The 21027-nt window shown below is 41.2% G+C and overlaps 1 protein-coding gene across 1 annotated transcript in view; it reads left to right on the top strand.

Moving 5' to 3' along the window:
• Positions 1-20536, top strand: part of LOC117368554 (vomeronasal type-2 receptor 26-like) — a gene marked incomplete at its 3' end in the record, with an annotated part of 55082 nt that extends 34546 nt beyond the window's left edge. The window contains exons 4-7 of the mRNA XM_033962286.1: positions 2307-2534; positions 16176-16302; positions 17139-18015; positions 20524-20536. Of these exons, the coding sequence (XP_033818177.1) occupies positions 2307-2534; positions 16176-16302; positions 17139-18015; positions 20524-20536 (1245 nt within the window). The remainder of the gene's footprint in view (positions 1-2306; positions 2535-16175; positions 16303-17138; positions 18016-20523) is intronic.
• Positions 20537-21027: the final 491 nt, after the last annotated feature.

The raw sequence follows: 21027 nt of genomic DNA, 5'->3' as shown, positions 1-21027 counted from the left end.
TGTCACACCTAAGAATTTCAAAATTCCTCATCAATTCACATCTACTTGTTCTACTCCACTCATTATTTTATAGACCTCTATCATATCACCCCTGAGCTATCTCTTCTCCAAGCTGAAGAGCCCTAGCCACTTTAGCTTTTCCTCATAGAGAAGTCAACTCATCTCTTACATCATTTTTGTCGCACCTTTCTGTACCTTTTCTAATTCAACTATATTTGTTTTTTTGAGATATGGTGACCAGAATTGCACACAGTATTCGAGGTGTGGCCATACCATAGACCAATACAAGGGAATTATAACATTTTCATCGTTGTTTTCCATCCCTTTCCTGATAATTCCTAACATTCTCTATGCTTTCTTAGCGATCGCCGCACATTGAGCTGAGGGTTTCAACGTATCCTCAACAATGACACCTAGATCCTTTTCCTGGGCAGTGACTCCTAACACAGAACCCAGCATCACATAGCTATAGTTTGGGTTCCTCTTTCCCACATACGTCACTTTGCACTTGCTCACATTAAACATCATCTGAATTTTGATGCCAAGTATGTCAATCTGGCAAGATCCTCTTGAAAGTTTTCATAATCCTCTTGTGACTTAACAGCCATGAACAACTTTGCGAACTGCCAGAAGTTATCTGTATGGAGCTAATGTTCAATTCCAGTGCCAGATCACTAAACAAACACACTTAAGAATGCATTATATATGGTTAAACTTGACTAACTAGTTATATAAGGAACCAGAACCAAAATTCAGAGGTACCAAAAAACCTTCCAGGTCTATCCTGACTCTGTTCCTGGACCAACTTGGCAATAACCAGATATTAATTGTTTCTGATACAATAGCCAATAAGGTCAGAACTGCCATTTGATTATCCATGTGCTTAAAAGAACAGAGTGGAGAAAAGAACCTCAGCATTTGTTTAATTCAACCAGCTCTTAAGTAGCTATGTCAGCTTAAATAAGCTTAGTGGAAGGCAACATATCGCAGGAGAAAAAGCACTCCACTATGTTACAATAATTTATCAGGTAATTATAATTCAAATAGTCCAGCTCAAAGCAACAGTGACTCTTTGCAAAGCTGCATATTAGATAACTCAATCCAAGCTATAAGCAAGTAGGGATCTTTTTACTAAGGTGCGCTAACCGATTTAGCTTGGCTCATGCTTTCCCAAATTCCATTCACGTGCATGCTCACCAGCCCTAACGGTGCCTAACTTGTCTGGTCTGCCCTGTTGTCAATCAACCACTAAGCGGTCTTTATAGAATCACACCTAGCAGCACTTAGGTGTCCTTAGGCTGCCTTTTAAATCATGAATACTGTTTAAGGTGTTGGCACTGATTTTTCAAGCAACCAAGATGATAAAGAGGATGGAACTCCTCTCGTGTGAGGAAAGAGTAAAGCGGTTAGGGCTCTTCAGCTTGGAAAAGCGATGGCTGAGGGGAGACATGATTGAAGTCTACAGAATCCCGAGGGGGTGTAGAACAAGTACAAGTGGATCGATCTTTTTTTTTTTTACTGCATCAAGATTTACAAAGACTAGGGGACACTCGATGAGACTGCAGGGAAATAGTTTTAAAACCTATAGGAGGAAATATTTTTTCACATAGAGAATAGTTAAGCTTTGGAACGCATTGCCAGAGTTTCAAGATTATTAAGTATTTGATTGATATCCCGCCTATCATTATGTCTAGGCGGTTTACAATGGGTTAAAACAAGGTTAAAAATAAAAGGATAAAAATGAGGAAAAAAAGCCATCACACTAGCATAAATAAATAAGAGAACATATTAACTAGAGAGACAAAAGGGGGGAGGGATGTGGTAAGGACCGTTAATGTAGCTGGTTTAACAAAAAAAAAAAAAACCAACAACATTTGGACAAGTTCCTGGAGGAAAAGTCCATAGTTTGCTGTTGAGACAGACATGGATCAGTAGCATGGAATGCTGCTACTATTTGGATTTTTGCCAGGTACTTGTGACTTGGATTGGCCTCCGTGAAGACAGGATATTGAGCTAGAAGGACCATTCTTATGTTCTTAGGCACTTGAGACCTGGTTTGGCCAACACTGGAAACAGGAACTGGGTTTGATGGATTTTCAGTCTATCCCAGAAGGGCAATTCTTATGTTTGTATGAGTGTATGCGAGGCCACTGAAAAATCTCAGCCCAACCAACAATGTTGGGGAGTCTCCATCAAAAGCTATACGCTTAGTCCAGCGATTTTCCATTTTTTTCCATTCCATATTTTTCCAACATAAGTATCTCTTTGGTTAGTTCCACTAATAAAAATCTTTCACTTTTTATTAGTTTCATCGCTATCTGAAGAGCCTCCACTTTAAGAATGCCCTGGGTGAGGAACTCTTTTTTGATGAGAATGGTGATCTCGCTATTGGATATAACATTATAAGCCCAGTCTCTCTACCTGATGGTACAAGGAATAATGAGATTGTTGGAAGATATAGTCCTTATGCTCCACCAGGGCAGAAATTTACCATCTACGAGGAGATGATCAATTGGGAGAGTGCATTCACTGAGGTCAGATTTACAATAATACAAAAACAAGATGGAAAATGCTGAACCATGCACATATTGACCCTTATTAAATAAACAACACCTTAAATAAGGTGTCTAGCTCAGCGCGCTTAGCCAATCAAGGCACCTAAGTTAGACCCCTTTTTATCAAGCTTTTTTAGCGGATGCTAGTGTCCACCTTGGGGGTTAGCACCCAAGAAAAGGTTCTGTGTATCATTGTAGACGATACTATGAAACCGTCCGTCCAATGTGCGGTGGCGGTCCAAAAAGCAAACAGGATGCTGGGAATTATTAAAAAAGTGATGGTTAACAAGACTAAGAATGTCATAATGCCCCTGTATCGCAATTCTGGTCTCCTTATCTCAAGAAAGATATAGTGGCGCTAGAAAAGGTTCAAAGAAGAGCAACCAAGATGGTAAAGGTGATGAAACTCCTCTCGTATGAGGAAAGACTAAAACGGTTAGGGCTCTTCAGCTTGAAAAAGAGATGACTGAGGGGACATATGATTGAAGTCTACAAAATTCTGAGTGGAGTAGAATGGGTACAAGTGGATCAATTTTTTACTACCTCAAAAATTACAAAGACTAGGGAACACTCGATGAAGTTACAGGGAAACCAATAGGAGGAAATTAATTTTTCACATAGAGAATAGGTAAGCTCTGGAACGCATTGCCAGAGATTGTGGTAAGAACAGATAGTGTAGCTGGTTTTAAGAAAGGTTTGGACAAGTTCCTGGAGGAAAAGTCCATAGTCTGTTATTGAGAAAGACATGGGGGAAGCCACTGCTTGCCCTGGATCGGTAGTATGGAATGTTGTTGCTCTTGGGATTCCGGAACCCTGCTACTCTTTGGGGTTCTAGAATGTTGCTACTCTTTGAGGTTCTGGAATGTTGCTACTCCTTGGGTTTTGTCCAGGTACTAGTGACCTGGATTGGCCACCGTGAGAACGGGCTACTGGGATTGATGGACCATTGGTCTGACCCAGTAAGGCTATTCTTATATTTTTATGTTCTAAATAAAAAATGTTTTCAGCTCTATGTCAAGCCTAGTTACTCCTTGTATTAGTCAATCCATGTATTTTTTTATTATTATTATTTTTATTGATTTCAAATATAGTATCAAGTACAACTTGTACAGAAAGCAAATTAAACCAAACAAATTTACAAAGCCAAGGCAAAGTAAATCCATACTTTAACAAGATTTAAACAAAAATAAAAGAGTAATTATAATGGTAAAATTAGCTCAAGTCCTCTATTTGGATCCAAGAAGTTTTAAACTGGCAAACTAAAGAAAAAGTATAATCTATACAACAAAAGTAATGCTGTCTTCCATACGGCAGGAACGGAGTTACGCATTTTACTTATAGATCTCAAGATTTATCTATATCCAACCAAGACAAATCCCAAAAATTAATTAATTGTTGAGGCTCAAAAAATACATATTTAGTTGAATGGTAGTGAACAATGCACTTACAAAGGTGTCTTAAATCAAATGTAGCCCCTAATGAGATGATCCCTGGTTTTAAGAGAAGAAAATCGCGTCTGCGTTTTTGTGATTCCCTTGAAACATCAGGGAACTTTTGAATTTTACAACCAAGAAATTCCTTCTGTTTATTCTTAAGAAATTGTCTCAATAATCATAATTTATCAATAGAAAGAGTTATAACCAGGGGGGCGCTAGTGAGCACCACTGTGAATGGCAGCGTAGCGTTTCAGCTCCGTAGCCCAGCGCACTAAAAAGCATTTTTTGATATAACCATAGGGCTTTAAAATTTCGGCGAACCAGCGGATCGTACAGATAAATATGTCTGCTACAAAAACCGGCAAAAGGAAAAATGTAGAGCCCATCTCGCCGCAGAAATCAGCGGCTACGAAGGATGAAGAAGACACGTTGCAAAGTGTCATGGCGGAACTTCGAGCCATGCGGGAAATTCTGGCCTCTACCAACAAAAACACTGAGGATATAAAAACTGATCTTGCCTCTCTCACGGTCGAGATGGCGGTGTGCAGATCACGATTGGACGTGGCTGAACAGAAGATCGAGGTAACTGAGACTAATGTAAAAACTTTACAACGTCAATTTAAAAAAATTAATATACTTGAGCAGGAGCTCGAAGACGCCCAGAACCGCTCGCGAAGGAACAATCTGCGTGTTCTGGGCATCCCGGAGTCGAGAGAAGGAAAGGATGTTATTGAATTTGTGCAGTTGCTCATACCTAAACTCCTTGGAATCGAGTTTAAACATGATTTGGAAATCGACCGCGCTCACAGAGTGCCGACGCACAAGATAGATGTGGGGGCCAAATATCCACAGCCTATAGTGATTCGACTGCTGCGTTACGCCCAAGTGATGGAAATCATGAGACAGGCGAAGTTACAACGGCCATTGAAGTTTGAGGGAAATAATGTTCTTATAGTTCCTGATCTTGCTAAACAAACAGCCAAAAGAAGAAAACAACTTTTGGAATACAGGCCCAAGTTGAAGATTATTGGAGCCAAATTTGGCATGTTCTACCCTGCCACCCTCAGAGTCACGTTCAATAATAACACCAGAAATTTTACTCACCCTCACGAGTTGGCAGACTATTTGGAGACTCTAGCTCCAAGTTCTATAGATTCCACTTAATCCTACCGGTGCACTGTTCATCACAGTACATGCTTTGGTATGCTGGATTTGCCACTTCCTATGGGCTTATATGACTGCCCTAGTATGTCTATATCACTGCTGTTTGAACTATTACTTACTGGCCTGTAACTAGCACTGTTGATATTGTTCTACTGCTTTCTTTGCTATTCAGGCATTTATACAAAGGTTAATTTGTCTTTATATAGTTCTTATGCTTACATTACAGATTGCTGGGATACGTTGAGTGACTCGCTATCTGCCTCTGTGATCTCACTATCCCTTTTTCTCTGCTCTGATTCTGACTCTGTTGATTCTTTTCTTTCCTCTTATGACAGATCTTTCTGTTCTTTTGCTTTTGATCAATATCATAGATTCATTTGTGTTTCTTTTTGTGCTCAAGCATAACTGTAAGTGTGCACACTTGGTGTATTACCTGGTCATTCTAGTCTCTAACTTAATATATATTGGAATATTAAGCACAACTTTATTAGGTCCCCAGGAGATCTTATTATATGGCTATTATAATGCAATACTTATAACACATGTCTTTTATGTTTCTGAAATGTTTTCAAAGGTTATAACTGAGTACATGTTCTCAATATATTCACCATGATTGCTCCTATAGTATCACTCCAGATTATATCTTTAACTCGATATGACACTTACATTTTGCTCTCTTAATGTGAAGGGACTCAATAATCCCGTTAAACAACAAAAAATATGTGATTATGTCTCACGACTACAACCAGACATTACGTTACTCCAAGAAACTCATCTCTCTGATAGGGATTCTGCCAAATTCTGTTTACCCTGGGCTCTCCCGTCTCTATACTCTCCTGCCATAGATAAAAAAAATGGTGTCCTGGTTATTATTAAACGTAGGAAAGATATTAGATTAGTTACCCACTCCACCGATCTAATGGGGAGATGGATCAAATTTCATATAGACATTAATGGTACACCTATTACATGTTTTAATGTATACGCCCCAAATGCTGATAACCCTGACTTTTTTGAGGAATTGTTCCTGCAGATCTCTGCTTCTCCTGACAATAAATATATTCTAGGAGGGGATTTTAATCTTATTATAGATCCTGATCTGGATCGCAAATCACATGCTTCATATAAAAAATCCCGTTCTTGGTATAAATTGCAGGAGATTATAGAACATTTTAATTTAACAGATCCTTGGAGACTCACCCACCCTACAGATTCTGCTTTTACATTTTACTCTCCACCGCATAATACCTACTCCCGCATTGATTATTTTTTAATTAGTGCAAATCTTTCCACATACCTCTCATCAACCACAATTAAAGAAATTGCTATCTCAGATCATGCGACTATCATCCTAAGCTTTAATGGGATTGTTAACAATATTCCCTATAAACAGTGGAGATTTAATAACTCTTTACTTTTGGAAACCGAGTTTAAGGAACATATCTCTGCTGCTATAACTGAATTTTTTGAAATTAATAGCCCTACTTCCACAAACTGGATCAACCTATGGGATTCTTTTAAGGCAGTCATTAGGGGTGAAATTATATCTAGAGCGGCACATTTAAAACATGAACGTCTGCGTGCCACTACAGAGTTAGAGACTAAAATTAGAGCAGCTGAAAAATTTCATATAGACCATCCTGCTGATTTTGATGCCCTGATGCACCTTAGGTCACTTCGAGTAGAATATAATATACTTTTGAGCAAATCTGCTTCACATACCTTATTGCTCAAGAATGCTTCCTATTATATGGAGAATAATCGCTGTGGACATCAGTTGGCTCAATATCTTAAGGGACGGACGACTAAGACTCACATAGCCGCTATACATTGCGAAAATAATAGTGTACTTACTGACTCTGCGGATATAGTCACTCAATTTCATACCTACTATTCACAACTATATTCCTCCGAAATTAGTGATTCTGCTTCCACGGATCAATTTTTACATTCCCTTCCTCATGTAACAATATCTAATTCACAACAACGAGATCTATCCAATGTTTTAAGTTGTGATGAAATAGATAAAGCTATTAGACACTTAGCTAATAATAAAACTCCTGGACCAGATGGTCTAACAGCAGAATTTTATCGAGCATTCCTACCCCAGATTTTACCTCATATATACAACTTCTTTATATATATCATCAACTCGGGTAAAATATCAGGGTCCTTTACAGAGGCGACTATAATTGTCTTACCTAAACCGGATAAATCACCCCTTTTGGTTTCTAACTACAGGCCTCTTTCTTTAATTAATACAGATGCTAAGATTTTTGCAAAGGTTATAGCGAATAGATTAATTCCTAGTATGCACAGTATTATTTCCTCAGATCAAACAGGATTCATCCCGGGACGCATGTCCAGTGATAATACTAGACTACTGGCAGACGTAATCCATTTAACTGGTGTTAATTCGGAACCCTTGCTAATTATGGGATTGGATGCTGAAAAAGCTTTCGATCGTGTTGAGTGGGGGTACATTTTCCAAGTATTACGGTGGTATGGATATCCAACACCTTTTATATCAATGATTAAAATCCTATACACTGCACCTACAACTAAATTGTATATTAATGATTTCTTTTCTGCACCATTTCAGCCAAGCAGAGGTACCCGACAGGGTTGCCCGCTTTCTCCACTATTATTTGACATTGCCCTTGAGCCCTTGCTAACAGCGATTCGTACTTGCCCTACTATAACGGGATTTCACACACCTTCAGCTCATGTTAAACTATCAGCATATGCTGATGATGTCTTATTATATGCATCTCCCTCTTCTGTGCCCTCCATTTTAAATTTGATATCTACATACTCTTCTATATCCGGATACAAGCTTAATCTATCTAAAACCGAAATAATGCCCCTCCACTGTCCTGAGGTTAAAGTGGAGCTTGCTAAATACGGCTTCACATGGTCATCAACTAAAATAAAATACTTGGGAATTTATTTTGGGCCGTCAATAGAAGATACAATATCTTATAATCTGGACTTTCTGATTAATAAACTTAAAAGGCTTACATCCTGTTGGTCACCACTTAAGCTTACTTGGTGGGGCCGTCTAGACACTATAAAAATGATGTTAGTCCCGGTAATTAATTACACTCTCTCCATGCTGCCATGCCTGCTCCCAATGCCGGAATATAAGAAAATTGAGTGCATCTTAACTTCCTTTCTTTGGAATGCTAAAACTCCTCGAATTAGTTTACAAAAACTTAAGTGTAGTAAACGGAATGGAGGGGTTAACTTTCCTAGTGTATATGAGTATCATTTGGCATTTTTATTACGTCAAAGCATGATATGGAATGACCCATTACAACTCACATACACTCCACTATGGGCCACCTTAGAATCATTAGGCGACCCCCTATATCTGAAACATGCCGCTCTTATGGAGGGACTTGAAGAGCTAGACTCCCACCCAATAGTGAAATCCACTGTTACCGCTATTAGATCAATAGATTGCTTGATGGAGATCCCTTGGTCTTCCTCGATATTTGCCCCTATATGGAATAATCCTGCATTCAAAATACAGCACAAATTGATTTCCTGGAGATTGTGGCAGACACATGGTATTTGGAATATATCCAATCTCTTTGATGGTTATACTTGGTTTACATATGAAGACATATGTAGGAAACATAAATTGCCTCCATCACAATTTTTTAGGTGGCTTCAGTTGACTCACTGTATTAAAAAGGCCCTGAAAATTAGTACTTACAAGGTGGACATACCTTCATATGTCACAGCGTGTATCACTATCTCTGCCTCTGGAAAGACTGCTTCTAAATGGTACAAACTCCTTCAAGGATATAAATATGCCTCTGTGAGATCCATTAGGGAAGTATGGCATAAGGAACTCTCCTTAGACTTAGATGAACATGATTGGAATCAATTATGGATCTCTGCTGGTAAAGCTCTCCATTCTTCCTCAATACTCCAATCAGCATTCTTTTTATTGCATAGAGCATACTGGACACCTTGTAGGCTAGGAAAGATAGACGCCTCTGCATCAAAACTATGTTGGTCTTGTAAAATGTATGATGGATCGTTGAGACACATGATATATGATTGTCCAATGCTGGCGTATTTCTGGAAATCAGTATGGTCAGACATATGTGATATACTCTGTATACATAGTACTTTTTCCTATGCTATTGTCATCACTGGCATGCATGCATTGTCAACACCTATTACAGGTGATGAAGGTATTCTACTTAGAGGCCTACTTCTCTTAGCATTACGTTGCATTACCTCCAACTGGAAATCTCTCGATAGGGTTGCACCTTCAATGTGGTGGTCGAATATTAACATTGTTGTTAAATACGAACTGTTGTATGCTCGTAAATCGGGATCTCTGCGACGATTCCATAACATATGGGATCCTGTACTGAATTACTGTTCCAATATATGTAACATAGCTGATGTATAAGGTTTTCTATTTGTCAATTGGCTTATATGCCTCTATATCATTCACGAGAAACGTTATATACACATGGTTATGGATGCACACTCATGTAATGAATCTTATATGTATGGATCTGTCCTCTCATTTTCATTTTCCTTTTTATCACAGATGAAGATTGTTATGATAGATATGCTTCTTGACTGATGTTCTTTTTATTTCGATTTGTTGTATCTTATATATAAAATCAATAAAAATGATTGAACTTAAAAAAAAGAAAGAGTTATAACCAAAGTTGCTGGTGTCGCTACCTCCGTATCTCACTTCGCCAGAATCTCAGTAACATTCAACGCTTGTTGTTCAGTGGATTCAAGTTGTCGTTGATGCGGAATCTTACTAGGAAGATAATACACTTGAGAAAATGGTGGAAGATTTTCCTGTCAGCAAAAATATTGAAGAGAAAAAATGTTCAAAAAACAGAAATCTCAAAAAAGAAGAGAACAAAAAAATACAAAACAAGTTAAAAAACAACCAGACTGTCAGTTATCCAAGGCCTCACTTTTAATCCAATGAATATAGCCTCTTCCAGGAAAGACTGTAAATATATTGTTTATCCTGGAAGAGGCTATATTCATTGGATTAAAAGTGAGGCCTTGGATAACTGACAGTCTGGTTGTTTTTTTACTTGTTTCGTATTTTTTGTTCCCTCTTTTTTTGGAAGATTTTCCTCTGGAACTTCTAAAATTTCTAATAAGTATCTCCTGACCACAAGGTTGGGAAGACCTCAGTGGGGGCCCCTGTTTCCTCCCCCCCAACAGTCAGAGTCAGACACCATGGTTAAATTTCCACTAAGGAAGTTTTATTTATGGCCGCAGCATGGTTACAACGCAATGACATTAACCTTGAAATAACAATAACTTGTGAAATACCGTACTTCAGCTCATCCTAACTTCTCTTTTTTTTCCCATTTCTTTATTCATTTTTTCATCTTACATCAAGTGTACAATATTAACATCAATTGAATCATATACATCACTTGAAATTCTTTCCTATTATTATCTTCATTACATATATTAAGCCCCTCCCCCACCCTCCCTTTCCACAATTATTGTAAATCAAACATATCATACGTGTATTGTGTTCAAAATATTGATTAAACCATTAATATAGCAATATATCCCCCCTTTCCCACTATTATAATTATACTTTTAGTGTAAAAAGGTGTCTACTCATTACAATATGTTATCAATGGCCCCCCCAAATTTTTGAAATTATTATAATTCCCTTTTTGTATGGCAATTGTTCTTTCCATTTTGTATATATGGCAGAACGAATTCCACCAGAAGGTGTAATTAAGTCTGATGTAATCTTTCCAATTTCTGGTGATATGCTGAATGGCAACTCCTGTCATTATTAATAAAAGTTTATTATTACCGTATTTTCACGCATATAACGCGCGCGTTATACACGATTTTACAAACCGAGTATAACCATGCGCGTTATATGCGTGAGCGCATTGTACAAAATTTTTTTTACATAGTTTCCCCCCCGACGTCCGATTCATCACCCCGAAGGACCGCTCACACCCCCACCCTGAAGGACCGCTCGCACCCCCCCAGCCTCCCCCCCGCATGGAGAAGCTGCCTACCGTTGTTTCCCGATGCCAGTGAGCCCTGCTGCTTCCTCTGCCGGCGGTCCCACCCCTTCTCTGAGCTCTGCGCTGCGCTGCTTCCTCTGCCGGCGGTCCCGCCCTTTCTCTGACGTCAGACAAGGGGCAGGACCACGGCAGAGAAAGCAGCGCAGGGCTCAGAGTAGGGGCGGGACCGCCGGCAGAGGAAGCAGCAGGGCTCACTGGCATCGGGAAACAACGGTAGGCGGCTTCTCCGTGCTGGGGGGGGAGGCTGGGGGGTGTGAGCGGTCCTTCGGGGTGGGAGTGCGAGCGGTCCATCGGGGTGATGAATCGGACGTCGTGGGGGGGGACTATGTAAAAAAAAATTTGTACAACGCGCATGCTTACAGAGCTGGGAGCAGGACAGGGCGGCGAAAGGAGAGTCGGGACGAGAGGAGACTCAGGGCAGGGCTGGAAAGGAGAGTCGGGACGAGAGGAGACTCGGGGCAGGGCTGGAAAGGAGAGTCGGGACCAGAGGAGACTCGGGGCAGGGCTGGAAAGGAGAGTCGGGACCAGAGGAGACTCGGGGCAGGGCTGGAAAGGAGAGTCGGGACCAGAGGAGACTCGGGGCAGAGGGCAGGGCAGCGAGAGGAGAGTCGGGGTGGCGACAGGAGAGTTGGGGCGGCGACAGGAGAGTTGGGGCGGCAAGCAGCATGCTCGGTATACGCGTGTGCGCGCTATATAAAAATTTGTTTATGTATAGTTAGGTTTCCTGCGCGCTATACCCGTGTGCGCGTTTTACACGGGTGCGCGGTATATGCGTGAAAATACGGTTTTTAATGAAATTTGACTTTTTATTCTCATGGACGTTCCAAATAGAATTGTATCATGTGATAGAGCTACATGGTTTTCTAATAAACAATTAATTTGGGACCAAATTGATTTCCAAAAACCCATGATACAGGGATAATAAAAAATTAAATGGTCCAAAGTCCCTGCTTCCAGATTACAATGCCAGCATCTATTAGACTTAGAGCTATCCAACTTTTGTAATCTAACTGGGGTCCAAAATGCTCTATGTAACATAAAGAACCAAGTTTGTCTCATAGATGCAGACACTGTACATCTCATTCTCCAAATTTGTGGCCATTGAGACGCAGAAATTTGATACTTAATCTCAATACTCCAAATGTCTCTAACTTCTAATAACCTCACAAGCGGGGTCCAAGCTGAGGGTCCATCAGCACTGCATATAAGTAGGCACCGCCGTTCAAGCGAATGCTCTACTCCCACTTGGCCTGAGCCACCGTCCAAGCGTTCCGGGCCCCATTGGCTGTCCCCCCCACCCCCGATCACTGTCCAAGCGATTGGGGGTAGCAATGGTCCAACCTCTGCTTGCCCCTCCATCCAAGAGAGGTCTCTCGTCCATGAAGGGGTAAGAGCCCTCACTTTAGAGTGGCAAATCCTAATCCCATCCCAAGTGTTCCCCCTCCCCGCTTGTGTTGGGTTCCCCCCCTTTTCTTAAGCACTATCCCTGCTCCCTACCATCTGCGACTACCCTCACTACCTCAAGTTTGGGTACGGGTGGGCGGGAGTTTGTTCTCCCAGGCACGCCGCAAGAAAATGGCTGCGCTGGGAGAAGTCTCCTCTTGAATCTCACGCTGCCCCTCCCCTCCACCTATCCCTGCTTAGCCCCTTTCCCTCCCATCCTGTCCTAGCCCCCCCATTTGGTGCCTGCCCGCGACCCCCCTCCCCCCACTACTCGCTCCAGGGCTTTCTCTTATCTCAGGGTGTAATCATAGTTACTCTTGGAAAGTTTATCAGTCTCAAGTTATATTATTTCTCTAATGACTCTACTTTTCTTCTAAGATTCATATTATCTTTAATTATAGTTTGCTGGATTTGTTTTACTGAAACCATGTCCTGCTCAGTTTTTTAGAAATGAGATTTTGGAAGCAGTCATGTCCAACTTTATTTTTTTCTAACTCTTCTGAGTGCCGAACCAATTTTTTTTTTCAATTTGCTGGAAATTGGGACTAATTGTCTTTCCAAAGGGATTCTAGAGTCACCTCAGCAGGCCTATCCCAAAAGGAAATTTGTATTGGAGTACATAGTCGCTCACCTTCCTTGGAATATCCTTGACTTTGTTCCTTCTGGATCAAACCTCCTCCCGACGCTGTAATTGCCCCAGAGTCCTCTTCAGAGATTCCCTGACCCTGGATCTCCATTTCCATACTTCCTGATGTTATGCCGTCTGCCTCTGGGGGTAGAACGCCCCCTATCTTCGGGGTTTCCTCACCCCTGGGAGAACTGGTGGTCTGGGGTGGAGGAGGCGGTGCTCTAATCTCCAGACTGAGAGTGGTATCAGGCCCGTCAATCCATGTATTTTATTATGCACATGGCCCACTGGACCCTTGCCTTCAGAATCCTGGTACTTTCTCACATCTCCTTCTTACATGTCCTAATCTTCAAATTTACTGGTCAGACATATGGTCAAGAATCCTCTCTATAATTTGCTTGGACAACAACCTGCCTATGTCATATAAATCCATTATATTGCATTCTTCAAACCCTGATATTTCTATCTTACCACTATTCAAAAGTATTTTTGACATTATGATAGCTTTAGCTAACAATCATATTATTTACTATTGGAAAGACAACTTTAAACTCAATTTTCATGAATGCTGGAATCATCTTTGTACCATCAGAAAATATGAAGAAATAATAGCGTTTAAACAAAATTACATCTCCAGCTTTATTAGGACTTGGGCTCCTCTTGATGCTTTCTGTAAGACTTTAAAAGTCTGACTCCTATATCTCTGATTTGCGAGCTTGCAGCTTAACAATGTATTTTTTTGGTTTCACAATTTTGTCGTATACGTCATGAAAACTTTCGATAAAATGATACCAACCAAAAAAAATTACAGTTATTAGAAAGCCACAAATTTCCAATTCAAAGTTTTTCTCATTATTCCAGTGCGTCTGCAGTGTGGTTTGGTGAATTTTATAGCCAAAAAATTGTTCTTTCAAATGTTGAAAGAAAGAGATTGGAGGATGTACAGTTGGGCTATGTGACATTAAGGGCTCCTTTTATCAAGCCGCGCTGGCGGGGGTTAGCGCGTCGGACCTTTTATCACGTGCTAACCCCCGCGGCCGGCTAAAAAAACTAACGCCTGCTCGGTGCAGGTGTTAGCGGCTAGCGCGGCAGGCGGTTTAACGCACGGTATTACGCGCGTTAAGCCCCCCCACCACAGCTTGATAAAAGGACCCCTAAATATAAATAAAAATTTGCATAATTTTTTTCAACAATCTTAAGAAAGATTTATCTCATGAAAAAAGCCTAGTTACTGCTTATTTTCTGGCCTTGATACTGGCTTGCTGTAATCTTAGGGGTCTTTTACGAAGGCGTGCTAGGCCGATTAGCGCACTCTAAGGTCCTCTTTTACAAAGGTGCGCTACACATTGTAGTGTGGATTTAGCGTGCACTAAATCAACACGTGCGCTAACCGCTAATGCGTCCACAGGATAACATCCACAAGTTAGCATTTAGCACATGTTAAACACGTGCCATTATATTCTATGGACACGTTAGCATTTAGCGTACACTAATATTTAGCGTGAGCTAAATCGGTTAGGGCGCCTTAGTAAAAGATCCCCTTAGAAAGGAAGGTCTACTAACTACATAAAAACATATACTGTATAATCAATTATCATATTCTGAGCCTTATAAGCAGAGGGAAATTTCAGGCTTAATTATGTAATCAAGCTAATTCTAAGAGTGACCTGCGTAGGAACATTGCCCAATATATTCTCAAATCTGAAGAAATTTGATCATCTTTCTGTGTTTGTTTGGTTTTTTAACCCAAAATACATTGGCTCCCAATACAGGCTAAAATATTCACATCGGGATGTGTTATAAGATTGTGCTTGGTTTAGTTCCTTTTAACTTATATGCGCAGCTTTCATTTTCTTTACCAAAATGATCTTTACAAAATATTACTTATTTTGCTTTTCCGGCAGTACAGGAATGCAAATAAGAATTGCCGCTGCTGGATCAGACCAGTGGTTCATCGCGCCCAGCTGTCCACTCACGCGGCGGCCCTTAAGGTCAAAGACCAGTGCCCTAACTGAGACTAGCCTTACCTGCGTACGTTATGGCTCAGCAGGAACTTGTCTTGAGTCCCTGGAGGGTGTTTTCCCCTATAACAGCCTCTGGAAGAGCGTTCCAGTTTTCCACCACTCTCTGGGTGAAGAAGAACTTCCTTACGTTTGTATGAAATCTATCCTCTTTTAACTTTAGAGAGTGTCCTCTCGTTCTCTTCACCTTGGAGAGGGTGAGCAACCTGTCTTTATCTACTTTGTCTTAAATCCATGGAGGGTGTTTTCCCCTATAACAGCCTCTGGAAGAGCATTCCAGTTCTCTACCACTCTCTGGGTGAAGAAGAACTTCCTTACGTTTGTACAAAATCTATCCCCTTTTAACTTTAGAGAGTGTCCTCTCGTTCTCTCTACCTTGGAGAGGGTGAGCAACCTGTCTTTATCTACTAAGATATGTAACCAATCTACTTTCCTACCAAGTGGCCAAATGGGAATCTCTAATCCAACCATTAATTTCACTATCATTTTCTTACATGCATTTTAGAAGATTAATAAAAACATATTTGCTTAGGAAATTTTGAAAATGATTATTTTATGGTTTTATTTGATGATAAATTCAACAGTTAAATGACTGGTTTTATCTTTTGTAAATCACATAGGACCACAAAGTATCTGCGATTCATAAATAAAGTTTTATATTATGTTATTCTAGGTCAAAATTATTTCCCATTTTGGGGTCCATTTACTAACCCCCTCTTCTATTAAACTGCACTAGCAGTTTTTAGCGCAGAGCCGTGCTGAATGGCCCGCGCTGCTTCCGACGCTCATAGGAATAGTGAATTTGAAAAGTCATAACTGAGAGTTAGCTCAGGTTATTTAGATTTTTTTTCCCCCTCAATTCACAGACACCTCCGCAGTCCAAATGCAGCCTAAGTTGCCAGCCTGGTTACAGGAAATTAATCAGGGAAGGAAAGCCTGTCTGCTGCTATGCTTGTACCTCCTGTCCAGAGGGAGAGATCACCAACCTAACTGGTGAGTGATACCATCATAATGTAACATGCCCTTGGGCACTGCTTATTCACTATCAGGGCCATATTTAGTCTTAACAGTTGGAAATATTTTTCCTTTAAGTATTACTGCCATGGCAAAAAAAGAAATAAAAATCCAGACAGTCGGCACTAAGATAAAGTTAGTGTTTATGGTAGAAACTATAGAAGCAAAATTGGTTCAAAAACTGAGGAGAAGCAAATCTAAGAAGTGGTCATTTTTGAAACCAAAATATGGACATTTTTCTGTTTCAAAAATGTCATGTGTGTTCCACAAAATGTCCACATTCAGATTTCGATGTCATATTGAAAAGGCTCTTCCACATCAAAAGCTCACGTTTGAGGTATATGCACTTCTAATAGATAATACAAGGTTTGATATACAGTAAACTAATTGTGCATTACTAGTGTAATATTTGATACTATTAAATAGGTCTATGTTAGCCAAGACCCCCCTAAGCTACGCTACTAAAAAGATGAGTATTAAATACCTTTGAGTATATACATAGAAATAATTAAGTTTGTGAAAGACAAGAAAAAAAAATTTATAACAAAAAAATTTCCGAACCAATGACGATTTTGGTGGTAACAATCGGTGTGTTTAAGCTCTGTACACACAGTAGAACTGCCGAGGTCTACTAGTGGAATGTCTATATATATAAGATAAACTTTTCTGATTATCCTGAGAGAACATTATAAACTCTACCAACTACATTTGTGTATTAAATATTAATGCATGTTTCAAAATGAATTTTAAGAGAAAAGTGTGATTAGTTGTCCTGTAACCAATGCTATTTGTGAGAAAATATATTTCATTCTCAGATATGGATACCTGTACAAGATGCCCAGAGGACCAATGGTCCAATCAGAAAAGAGATGCCTGCATCCCAAAAGTGATAACCTACCTATCCTATGAAGAGCCTTTGGGAATTACTTTGACTCTGATTGGCATTCTCTTCTTTCTCATCACTGCTTTTACTTTGGGAGTCTTCCTTAACTACCGAGACACTCCCATAGTGAAAGCCAACAACCGGGACCTCAGTTACATTCTCCTCATCTCCCTGATGCTCTGTTTCCTCTGTTCCTTGATATTCATCGGCCGTCCTAAAAAGATGACCTGTGTTCTCAGACAAACCGTCTTTGGTATTATTTTCTCCATTTCGCTCTCCTCTGTATTGGCAAAAACCATCACCGTGGTCACTGCCTTCCAAGCCACCAAACCTGGAAACAAGATTCGGAAATGGATGGGTTCTAAGGTCTCTTACTCTATAATCATTTTGTGTTCCCTCCTTCAAGCTCTTCTGTGTCTTGCCTGGTTGTTCACTGCTCCCCCATTCCCATATCTTAATACAAGATCAGAAGCTGGAATAATATTAATTGAGTGTGATGAAGGGTCAATAGTTGCATTTTACAGTGTTCTGGGTTACCTGGGATTTCTGGCTGGTGTCAGCTTCATCGTAGCTTTCCTAGCTAGAAATCTACCTGACAGCTTCAATGAGGCCAAGTACATCACCTTCAGCATGCTGGTGTTCTGCAGTGTCTGGGTCTCCTTCATCCCAACGTACCTGAGCACCAGAGGCAAGTACATGGTGGCAGTGGAAATATTTGCTATCCTGGCTTCCAGTGCTGGACTCCTGGGCTGTATCTTTTTCCCTAAGTGCTACATTATTCTGCTAAAGCCTGAAAGGAACCACAAAAAATACCTAACAAAAAACTTTAATGATTAAAATTTGTGCAAATGATGTATTCATTCAAAATTTACGTCACTTGTACAAGCCCTAATTGAACGATATGTCTGTTTCTTAGGAATTTCATCATTGGGCATATTTTTTAATTGGAGCCAAAATAACCTTGTCAATACAATTTGAACATACAATTCAGAAAGATGTTATCAGTGATGCCTTTATCAAAGAATAATTTTGTACAAGTGAGCAACTTCTCAGGGTCATCATCCATCCATTCATGAAATCAATAGGTATGGAAACGGCATACCGTACTCCCCCAAAATTCGCGGGGGTTCCATTCCAGGAACCCCTGCGAATCTTGAAAAACCGCGAAAAAGGTTTTTCGTGGGGGAGACTGGAGAGGGCAGCAGGAGAGGCAGGAAAGAGCAGCCGGAGCGCCGGCGAGTGAAGGAAATCACTCGCTGTATGCTCCGACCACCTCTTCCTGCACTAAAGTCGGGCCTTACCAATCAGGAGCTGCTTTGACACACAGCTCCTGATTGGTAAAGCCCGACTTTAGTGCAGGAAGAGGCGGTCGGAGCATACAGCGAGCGATTTTCTTCACTCGCCGGTGCTCCGGCTGCTCTCTCCTGCCTCTCCAGCTGTCCTCTTCTGGTCGGCGGTCGCGGTCAAAAAATACCGTGAATGACTGGGACCGCGAACCGCCGACTGCGAATGACCGGGGGGAACACTGTATATAATTATTTTTAAGGGTCTTTTCATACTAAGCCCCCCAAAATCTGAATTTACTGCTGCTTTAGCTTGTCAAATATTGGGGGAATTTTCAACATTTCTCATTATAGGAGCCACATTAAATCTGCAGATAGCACATGGAATCGTGCTTGGAATTAACACAGAAGAACTTGGCATCTTGGTTGCACTGTGCTAATTACCAAATGACTTCCATGGCCATTCTCCATTCATGACATTTCATAAAGCCTTTAGACCCTGATTCTATAAATGGTGCCTAAGTCATAGTTATCAGTGTAGGGGGAACAAGAGAACCAATGATAGCTCACAAAAGGCAGTTCTGACAAAGACTAGTTCTTAAAATTGGACATGCTTTGAGCACTTGAGGTCTTTGTATCCCAAATTCATGGTCTCTAAATGTTTTCCAACACAAGAGATTGATAAAATGTAATGAACTAAAAAAAGAAGAGTATAGTAAAAAAAGAAAAATGCAAGAAAAATATTTCTCTAATTCATCAAAAATTTGTTTTATAAAAGCTTCACTCGCAAAAGTAGTCTCAGAACTCATGAAAGAAGACACACTGGAGAGAAGCTATTTAAAGAAGGTTTGGATAGATTCCTAGAAGAAAAAGGGATTGGGGGGTATAGATAGGTATAGACCATTGCTTAGTCAATGGGCCTGATGGGCCGCCGCGGGAGCGGACCGCTGAGCAGGATGGACCTATGGTCTGCCTCAGCGGAGGCAACTTCTTATGTTCTTATGTTCTTAAATGTCCTGAATGTAATAAAAACTTCAATTGAAAAGATCATCTTAGAATTCATGAAAGAGTCCACACTGGAGAAAAACCTATTAAATGTTCAGAATGTGATAAAAGCCTCACTCAGAAAAGTAGTCTCAGAAGTCATGAAAGAATCCACACTGGAAAAATACCTTTTAAATGTTTAGAATGTGATAAAAGCTTCAGTCGAAAACATAATCTCAGAATTCATGAAAGAGTCCACGCTGGAGAAAAACCTTCTAAATGTTTTGCATGTGATAAAAGTTTCATTCACAAAAATGTTCTCAAAATATCATGAAATAATTCACACTGGGGAAAAAGACTTTTTAAATGTTCACAATGTGATAAAAGCTTCACTTGCAAAAGTATTCTCAGTATACTACAATTGTACAACAAGTAATTCATATACATAAAATATTACAAGACAAGCACAATACACTTTCAGGCATCTAATATAATAAAACGGTAAGCCGCGCATGCGCAGTTCCTAGGCGTGGGTCCGTTTTCCGTGAGCTGCAGCTAGGAAGTGGCATGCGCGGCTTACGGTCTGGCTCGTGGCCAGAGTGCGTATGCGGAGGACAGATTGTGAAAGCACAGCTGGTGACTCCCCCCTCACTCACTGCCAAAACCAACAACTCCTCCTTCTCGCCGGCTCACCCGCTTTTAAATGCTGTCTTCACCTGGCTTTGCTGTCTTCTGTCCACTGCGGCCCGCCCTCTCTGACTACTTCCTGTTTCCGCTAGGGTTGGCCGCAGTGGATAGAAGACGCCGAAGCCAGGGGCTGTAGCAGCCGATCTCCGTTCCTCCGGGGGGGAGGGGGGGTCTGGGAGGAGAGGGATCGCGGCCACTCAGCGCCCCCACTGAGGAGCCCAGCAACTTTCCGCTGCCCGGGACCCGACTCATTTGCCGCCCCCCCTCTTTCCTTACCGCGGGCCCGACTGGCGATTTAAGCAGCGTGTCAGCACTCTTCACACGCTGCTGCGGACCCTTCTACTGCCCTGATTTGCTCCGGACGTGCCAGAGTAAATCAGGGCAGTAGAAGGACCCAAAGCAGTGTGTGAAGAGTGCTGACACGCTGCTTAAATCGCCAGTCGGGCCCGCGGGAAGGGAAGGGAAGGGGGGGGTGACAAAGGACTCGGGCCCGCGTTTGTAGTCGCGACTGTGGGAAGGGAAAGAGGGTAGAGGAAACGCTAATGCAGGCACAGGGAACTGGTGTGGGGGGAGGAAAATGGAAAGGGGAGGGAATGCAGCTTTGCACAGACAGACAGAGGGAGGAAGGGACACAGAAAGACAAGAAGAAAGACACAGGGACAGGTGCACAGGGAACTGGTGTGGGAGGAGGGAATGCTGCTTTGGACAGACAGAGGGAGGAAGGGACAGAAAGACAAGAAGAAAGACACAGGGACAGGTGCACAGGGAACTGGTGTGGGGGAGGAAATGCTGCTTTGGACAGACAGACAGAGGGAGGAAGGGAAACAAAGACAAGAAGAAAGACACAGGGGCAGGTGCGGGACAGCG

The sequence above is a fragment of the Geotrypetes seraphini genome, chromosome 10, assembly GCF_902459505.1.
Source record: "Geotrypetes seraphini chromosome 10, aGeoSer1.1, whole genome shotgun sequence".
NCBI lineage: Eukaryota > Metazoa > Chordata > Amphibia > Gymnophiona > Dermophiidae > Geotrypetes > Geotrypetes seraphini.
The sequence above is the reverse complement of the archived record's forward strand: the minus strand, read 5'-3'. Positions and strand labels throughout refer to the sequence as shown.